Consider the following 9,375-nt stretch of genomic DNA (forward strand, 5'->3'; position numbering starts at 1 on the left):
AGCAGAGGCGCTGCTTTATACCGCCCTCTGCTGGAAGCATAATTCCCACTGTATCAACCTGCATGTGCAGCACACAGCAGCTCAGCAACATGACTTTAATCCTGTTTGTGGACTTCATGAGGACATCATGGGAAACAAAGGCACCAGACAGTAGAGGAGGAATTTTCACATGTGGATTTAATCATTTCATATCAGTTATATTTTCATATCATCAGTTATTTGTGGAATGTAGAAGAACAACATTGCAACTTTGCACTGGCAACAACAGGTTGAGTTCAGTAAATGTCTTCACTGAATTTAAAGTAGCGGTGAATACAAACCAACAAGGAAGATACATTCAATGGATGGAGGCTGCCAACTTCTCAACATCTGGTCATCGTGGTACATCCTCACTTTGGCCTTCATTCCTTCCTGCTACAAGCTGCAAAATAGGAACGTTGGCCAATTTTTAAAATGGCATATTCTTTTGCTTAATGCTTTACAGAAGGACAAAATTGACCACAACAATTTCCTTACTTCAATGACATTTAGGTTGACCTCCTTACCTCAGTACACACAAAAGTTTAGTCTCCCTTCTGTTTATTCTGGCTCCAACACCAGTCACCAACTAAATGGCCCTCAAAAACTCAAAGCTCTATTGATAAAGAAATACACATGAACAACATGAACAAATGTGTCTTTCTAATCTGAATACACATGCTCATGAATGATGGTATTTTCCTTCCCTCTCTGTCCGTTCAAATGTTGCCCGCCTGTGCATCCGCTGCTGGATGGAATTTGAATATCACACACACGACAGTTTAGAATAACTTTGGGCTATTTCGGTCATTTCCTGGATGCTATTGAAGAAATAATAATATGAATACATGACGAACAATAAAAATAAAAGTCGCAATGTGTCCCATGTCCTGTGAAGATTTACTTTACATTTTGAACTCTTGTGCGCACATTTCCCACACACTATTGATGCATTATAAGAAATAATGTGAACAGATTCTCATTATTTGGCCTCATCATTGTATTCTCAAAACTCAGACCGAACCTGATGTGGACTTGAAGATAACTACACGCATGTGCGACTGTTCACGGTGACGTGTGCGTGCAAGTGTTTCTTGCATGAATTATGTCGTCATGTAGTCGCAGTCGAGTCTGTCGCTGCCTGAAACTTGTTCAGTGTATAAAGGGGAAGAAGCGCTCACTTTTACCTCTTTCAACTCTGCGCAATAAATGTGAGAAGAAATGTTTCCCATACACTCTAATGTATCAGAAGCAAGGAGCTGGATTAAAAACAAATTTAATTTCATATAAAAACACACAATTTACAGACTATTTTAATAATAAATGTAAAAAGCTGAATTCACAAACTTGCGTGGTTTTAACACCAGTAAGCAGCAGTCATGCATTACCAACTTCCAGTTCCATCGCCGGAATTTCCGCTTCCGTTCAGCAAACCTGGAAGTGGTAGAACCGATTTGGTCATGGTTGAAACTCCTTCATGGTGCACAGTTTCCCCAAGCGAATGAATAAAAATATCTCCAGAGGTGTATTATTGTATGCGGATGAGTTGACTCTGGTTTTGGTGCGATAGCAAATGAAAACAATGACCCATACATGCTAGCCGATCACAACTTGGACGTAGAATGGACACAGACTTGACAAACGCTGAACATCGTATTTTTAAGAGAATAAATTTAATACTTTACAACACTAGTACTACAGTACTAACATCACTAATGCACGGTAAACTACAGTGAGGAGCCACTGTTACATTACACACGGAAAAAAAAAAAAAAAAAAAACATAGGAAAAGTTAAGTACTGGAATTCATTTGCCATGCTTCAACATCAGAAAAAAAAATCCACACCTTCCAACAAACTTATTATGACTGAGTTCAATGTACATGTGTTCACTTCATAAAATGTAACACAGGGAACTTGCCAATCTCCATGGAGTTGAACTTGTAACAGTGTTGCACAGCTGGTTTATTGACTCATTTAAAAGTAGCCTTTGAGCCCACCAAAGACTCATTGTAACTGAGGTTTATCATCCTGGTCACCCACTGGATACAGTGGTATGAAAAAGTATCTGAACCTTTTGGAATTTGTCATATTTCTGCATAAAATCACCATCAAATGTGATCTGATCTTTGGGCCTGGACAACTTGAATGAATTCAAAGGTTTATCAGGATGTTTTGCAGGAAAACCTGAGGCCGTCTGTCAGACAGCTGAAGCTAAAAAGAGGATGGATGCAGCAACAAGGCAATGATCCAAAACACAGAAGTAAATGAACTTCGGAATGGTTTCAGGAGAACAAAATACACGTTCTGGAGTGGCCAAGTCAAAGTCCAGACTTGAACCCCCTTGAGATGCTGTGGCATGACCTCAAGACAGTGATTCATGCCAGACATCCCAGGAATCTGACTGAACTACAACAGTTCTGTAAAGAAGAATGGGCCAAGATTTGTCCTGATCAATGCGCCAGACTGATCTGCAGCTACAGGAAGCGTCTGGTTGAAGTTATTGCTGCCAAAGAGGGGGCCCACAAAATATTAAATGTGATGGTTCGGTTACTTATTCCTCCCCCTTCTGTCATTGTTTGCATGCTGTCCTCATTAAAATATGAAAACCTATAAATGTTTGGGTGGTTTTAGTTAAAGCAGACAGTTTTTTTCATCTGTGTGAAAGATCAGATCACATTTGATGGTGATTTTATGCAGAAATGTAACAAATTCCAAAGGGTTCAGGTACTTTTCCATACCACTGTACATTCCTTGCCCTCGTCTAAATCCAACAGACGTACGTCTAGTTTACCAAACTATTCCCCCCGATGTTCTTGGACTGACCTCTATGGGAATTTGAATGATGGGTTTGGTTATGCAGAACATATTGAAATCAGGCGTGTTTCATTTCCTTTAACTCTCTCTCAAGCGTAGATGCAAAGCTGAGACTTTAAAACTGTGAAATAATCTGACAGAAAAAGCAACTGGCTGGCTAGATGAGCGCTGGACATGGAGCTGTTCCTTGCATGGATCAATAAAATCTGCCTTGAAAGCAGAAGCACTTCTCCTGCAGCACGTGTAGAAAAGTGTAAACAAATGGCTGGCTGATTTACCTAGCAGTTAAGGTTGTGGCTCCTCTTCTCTTGCTCCTGTTACTCCGACCATGGCCTTTGTCTGGGGACAGGGCTGGGCTGCTCTGGTATTTGCATGCCAAGGGCCACTTGAATGAGAAGACGCCATGTTTCTCTCTGCCTGACATGCAAATCCACGAGGGACCAGTTAAAATGGTGCAGACGCCTAGTCAACACAGGTGTACTGTACTCAAAGCAGCAAGCCGCCCAATCCCTGCGCCGCACGGCTCCTGCCAGAGAGTGTTATGGAAATGAGACCAATCATTTTCATGGATTGCTGTACAAGCTGGTCATCGAGCGACGGGTCAAGACAGGTTTGTTTTCTGGTTGAAAACTAAACATATTTTGGAATTCATTGAAACGCAGCAAAGCGCCGGCAGGAGAAAGGAATCATGCCAAGGTCTTTTTTAGTGAAAAATAAGAGACAAGAGACAAGACAGTGGAGGAGCACCGGGTGTGTGGAATGGCACGATATTCAGACGACAGGTAAGAGTCAGCTGGTGAGTGATGAGTCTTGCACTTCACTTGAAAAGTGAGTTTCTGTGATGGTCTCAGAGAGAGGAGATGTCCGGGAGCTGGTGTCCTGCAACGCTGACGTCCACTCATCGCAGACACTGACATCCACTCAAACTGAGTGCAATTTTGAACACACCGAGGCGCAAATATTCACTGAGCCAGGCACTGCGTTTGGAGCCAGCGCTGAGACCTTGCAAAACTGGAGTACCATGTTTCAGGATTCCTTCTACCACCCTGACAGACTGACTGATGTCAACAGAGCAAAGGTAAGACTGGCCGGGCAGATGGATGGTTGGACTTGACTTTATTGAATGATATTTCAAATCTTTATTTAACAAAAATAAATAACTGTGTCAACAGTCACGTCCTCGGGTTGTGCCCGGGTCAGATGAATTTATCTGCTCAGTGTGCCACAAGAGTTTTCCACTGCAGCGTATGTTGACCCGCCACCTCAAATGCCACAGCCTGGTGAAGAGACATCCCTGTCGTTTCTGTGGCAAAGGATTCAATGACACCTTTGACCTTAAAAGACACATGCGGACACATACAGGTTGGTTCAAATGGAAGCTCAAATGAGAACACGTGTGTATACATACATATGTGTATACATATATATATATATATGACATTCTTATACAAATATTTTCAAGACATTAAGAGTTTTAGTTTAAATAAGGTGATATAAAAACTTGAATATAGCCACCATCGTGATTTATGGTGCTATTGTCAAACTGATGCAAAATAAACAATATTTTGTTGTTTAAATATATGTATAGGTCCATCATTGGATAGTATCGTAGTGTTGTAGACTTTCCTGACAAATTCCTTCTTTTCTCAGTTTCTGAGAACATTTATTTGAGACTGCATTCCATTTCTATACAACTATTGAGCAGTGAGTTCAACCTCTGAGTTTAAACCGAGTTTTGCAGTGAGACGTCATGTTAGCTGTTAGCTCTTATATGTCGTGGTTCCAGCATCTGAAGGTGTATGGTGGCAGTAGAAAAGCATCACCTTCATTGGAAGTTGACCTGTTTACCAGAGTTGATCGCAGCGACTGAGTGTGTGTGTGGTAGGATCACTAACGTGTGTGGAATGTAATGTGTTGACAAAAACAGGTGCTTTGTCTCTCTCTGCTGCAGGAATCAGGCCCTACAAGTGTGACCTTTGCGAGAAAGCGTTCACACAGCGCTGCTCGCTGGAATCCCACATGAGGAAGATTCACGGCATTTACCAGCAATTCGCCTATCGCCAGAGACGCTCCAAAATCTTTGTGTGTGAGGACTGTGGGTTCACCTCCAGTCGCCCGGATGAATACTTCCACCATGTCAGACGGTACCACCCAGACAGCCCTGTCCTGCGCAGGTATTACAGACGAGAAGCTCATGAGGCGGGGTCCTTTGTTTCTGTTGGGTGTAAAGTCAGTCCTTTTCTCATGTACTCTGCCCCGCGGTACTACGTCTAGAGCTCTCCGAGGATGGGACTGAAAAAAAAAAGTCCTGATATTTTTGGCCATTGTGTCCCTCTGTGACTGTCGTACATGCACACGACATCAAGTTGAAATTGACCTTGCTTCAAGACAGCAGGCAACTTTGATCCACAAAGTTCAGATTCAGAATGTGAGTGACCACTTCAATGTAAAGTTAAGGCTGATCCACAAGCAGCTTGTGCTTGAGGATATCAAAAACCGCAGATCACAAGTACCACGCGATTCACTACAGCCTGCTTCATGAAACTGAAAGACAGTTTCTGCTCACTTCCAGCAACACCAACTCTGGCTTTTCACTTAAGCACCTTTGTGAAAAGGGCCCCTGTTAAAGTTTAACATTGATGACTTTTGCAACGGAACTACATGTGTATATCAAGCTACATAAGGACTGTCCACAGTCTGAATACAACAATTTCACATGTCAATTTTTTTATTGGACCAAGGTTCCTCACCTACATGTCGCATTATGTTGTTGGAAGAGCCACATATATTTGATGACGTCGACTGTATATGGATCTATTGTAACTCCTGTAGTAATATTCATCATGTAATCTTTAAAAACACAGCTACTTTTTGTCTTGAACAAATAAAGCTTTCACCAAAACCATGTGTATGCAAGTGTGAAATTTGGGACATAAAAGTTCACGTTTAAATTTTAAAAATAAAAGATGACTTAAGTTGTTTAAAGTGAGACATGCACTCATCATTCAGTTAGTATGATAATCTCAGATGATTATCATAAATAAACATTGAGTTACCCATGTTCAATAAACATTTTTTGTCAGCAGGGGAGTTCAGCATGTGATCTGTGTTAATGGAGTCATGGTGGCTCAGAGGAACAGACCCCAAATGCTAAAATCGCTGCTGGTTTACAGATAATGACTTGAAATGAAAGTAGATAAAGCAAGAGATGTAATACTAATACACAAAAATTGAACACAAGAAGACAACATGCAGGAAAGGGGCCGGGGGGGGGTTCTGAAACAGAAAGTAGGCGACTCAAAACTCAAGCCTCAATAACAGAGACAACAAAAACACTTGTACAAACTCACGAAGCCCAAATAACAAAAAGCGCTCGGTGGTGGGATTGACACACAGACACACACACACGAGGAAAAAAAGCTAGCAAGAGAAAACAAAAGGTGAGTAGTAGAAACGCTCACACAGAGCACACAAGGCTAATAGCGAAAGGCAGAAAATAAAATGAGGCAGAAAGATAATAATCAAACACGCTGGAACAAATACACAAGAGGCAGCTCTTTACAGGTGGACGCAAAGGAACCATCTGGCAACACAGTCTGAAACCAAGGTGTTGAAATCCTCATGGCTTGATTGGAGGATTGGTGCCAGGTGTGTTGCTGTGAAGCTGGAGGAGGTGTGACAAGGGAGGACAGGAAACAGAACAACCGGGAAATGCCAAAATAAAAACACAGAAACATGACAGACAGGACCAAACAACACCAAAACAAAGACACCTATAGAAAACCTGGAGGAGTTCATGACCATAGTTTAAAACTTGTTTTCATACATGATACAGCAATAGCAATAACATTTGCAATAGCAATAACATTTTAAAGTTACTTCAGCATTTGAGGTCACTGTCAAGTCATTTTTATACAGTAGAGCAGGGAGTCAGTCAAACTGATGTTTCAGTCAGTACGCTGACTTCGCCTCAACAAACTCACACAGCGCTACTCGAAGATATCATCGGGTCAATGATCTGCAACTGACCACTAATAAACTGGTGAGTTTGTTGTAGCTCAGATTCATGTAGATGCAACTCATGTAGATTAATATGTGGCATGATCCGTGCGCCTCACACGTCTCACATACACACATGAAAAGAGTGGACTTTTTGTGAGGAGTAATAGATGCTTCATGATTGTTTGAAGACAGATTCTACACTCATTTACCGCGGCACTTCCAAAAGTAAATATTCTTAAACTACCTAGTGCCACTTTAAGCTGTTCAAACATGAGAAAAGTCATTTCATTTATTTAGTACTGCAAATCATGAAGCTTTATTTAGAGTGAGTATTATTGCATGATTGTGTCAAATAATAAATGAAAGAAAGGTTTGAGACACCTTTTTCAACAGAGTTTTCACCTGCTTTTGGGACAAGGAAGACTCAAAATAAATGGTCAAACCTGTCCCTGAATGCAATTTGTCTCACCCTGTGCAGAAGGATCTCCTCCCTTTCAAGTGCGGAAATAAAAAACAACAACAAAGAACTTGACAGTGTGCACTGTGTAAATAGTCGTTTTGCTACAGTGTAAACTCAGATTTCTCATTCCCCTTATCCAACCCTCACCGTATAAGCGGAAAAACCTAAAATACATTAAATGAAACATCCAATAAAATACCTCAACCTTGCACGGACGATCTACTAACTATGAAGACAAGTTGCAACTTCACCCAGTATTGTCTAAAATTGTCCCTTCAAGCTTAGCTAAGCTGATAACAGTATGACTAATGGAATACTTTGGACAGTTTCTAACTGTACCCACTTCTTCAGCGTCTGCCCTCAGCTCCTCCATGTTCAGTTGTTGTGCTGGTGACATAAGCATGTGACATTAAAACACATTTTGTTGTAATATAAACTCTCATGAACTGTTGCTTGAGACAGAAAAATATCCACGATTTATTTGCTCAAATTTGTTTCTGCAGCTCCGCCCATCACAAAGTTGTTCATCTTTTTCTTTCACTGTGTGTAACAGGACAAACCAGCCCATGCCATCTTGGTTGGTCCTAAAGAGGACATCGCCCATTTCCAATTCATGAGACACATTTGTTATTTTTTGTCCTATATATATATATATGTGTATGTTTGAGATATAATTGAAGGCACGTTCTCTATAACCAACTGTCACCTCTAACTAGCACGATTAAGAATCATGGAAAAACTAAATACTTGTACTGGAAAATATAGTCTGAATGCTAACTGGAGCTTGGCTTCATTTCAACTGGGAAAAAAAAGCAATATATTTGGAGTTAGGATTGCCATTTTCTGTGGTTAATTTTACTAAATGATCATATTTTAAATATGAAAATGTGTTCCTAAATGATGCAAACCTGAGGAATGTCGAAATGTTTCCCAGCAGTTTATTAGTTTCACTTTATCAGTTGAGTGAATCAATGCTACTATTACAATATTATTCTGATGTTATGCATGTATCCATCTGTTTTAATGATCACAGTTGGCTTATGAATTTTCAGTATATTCCACTTTCTTAAGCTTTGGTAGTTCATTTACAAATGATTCTTTGTAAATCCATTGATGCTTTCTTACTTCAAGATGTCAAAGAGTTATTCTTTACGCAATCTGTGTGATCCATGGGACCGAAGCTTCAGCTCCAACACATTGCACTTTGAAGGAATAGTCTTTGATTTAGTGAGGAAGATGGCACCTTTTCAGTCGGTTTCTCAGACTGGCACAAACTTCTGCGACATCTGGGTCGTATCTGAAAGTAAGAGGCAAGAAGGAATTTCAGTGTGTGTTGGAGATCCAGTTTGGTGTGTCTCAGAAAGAACCATCTCTCAAGTTTGACCAACAATGTGTGATTTTCACTACTTAGGAGTTGCCTGCTGAGTCGTCTGCTGCCCTTCACACCAACACACACTCTGTCTTCTACTGCGAAGGCGGGGGTCCATGATCATGTTAGGGAACCACTCATCAGCAGAACTTCAAACCCGCTTCTCTGTGTTTGTGTCTTTTATTGTTTATTTGTTTCTACCACTGCTTTCATTACCTCGTGTTTTACTGCTTCATTCCTGGTCTTTCAAAGTCTCTGAGACCAGCTTCTCTTAGCATTCATCAAATGTGAGTGACACTCAGGTGGGACTTCTTCTTATAATAATAACAATATTACTAACAATAAAAGTATTATTATTTATTTATTATTATTATTATATTGTCATTATTATATTATTAACAACAATAATAATAATAACATTGGTTTTTTATGTGGTTTTGGAAATCAATACGCATATATCTGAAAGAAAGTCGACAGAGTTTGCCATGGCCAAGTCAGATTTACACAAATCGACACAGATACTTCTGTATTTACAGTGTGTGGTTCTCAGCAGCATCCGACGGACAGACACAGCCTGGGGGTGTGACCTGTTTAGTAGCAATCTTGTTTTGTTTTTTTTATTACATTACTTTTTACAGGAGTCACAAAGTGCTTTACATGAGAACAGAATTCAAATCAAACACCAAACAACAAGAAAGAACAGATAACAG

The 9,375-nt window shown here is 40.4% G+C and overlaps 1 protein-coding gene across 1 annotated transcript; it reads left to right on the plus strand.

Annotated features, from left to right (window-relative positions):
- Nucleotides 1–3,844: 3,844 nt before the first annotated feature.
- LOC128748041 (putative transcription factor Ovo-like 1) lies at nucleotides 3,845–5,108 on the plus strand. Its single transcript, XM_053846432.1, has 3 exons — nucleotides 3,845–3,912; nucleotides 4,007–4,196; nucleotides 4,786–5,108. Exons 1-3 carry the CDS (start codon nucleotides 3,856–3,858, stop codon nucleotides 5,106–5,108), a joined length of 570 nt encoding a protein of 189 aa, XP_053702407.1. The 5' UTR covers nucleotides 3,845–3,855.
- Nucleotides 5,109–9,375: the final 4,267 nt, after the last annotated feature.

The sequence above is a fragment of the Synchiropus splendidus genome, chromosome 17 (genome assembly GCF_027744825.2).
Source record: "Synchiropus splendidus isolate RoL2022-P1 chromosome 17, RoL_Sspl_1.0, whole genome shotgun sequence".
In the NCBI taxonomy this organism is placed as follows: Eukaryota; Metazoa; Chordata; class Actinopteri; order Syngnathiformes; family Callionymidae; genus Synchiropus; species Synchiropus splendidus.

Coding starts and splice junctions, on each gene's coding strand:
- LOC128748041 (XM_053846432.1), top strand. CDS start 3,856: ATGTTTCAGGATTCCTTCTACCACCCTGACAGACTGACTGATGTCAAC. Junction 3,913..4,006: donor CTGATGTCAACAGAGCAAAG/GTAAGACTGGCC, acceptor CTGTGTCAACAG/TCACGTCCTCGGGTTGTGCC. Junction 4,197..4,785: donor ACACATGCGGACACATACAG/GTTGGTTCAAAT, acceptor TCTCTGCTGCAG/GAATCAGGCCCTACAAGTGT.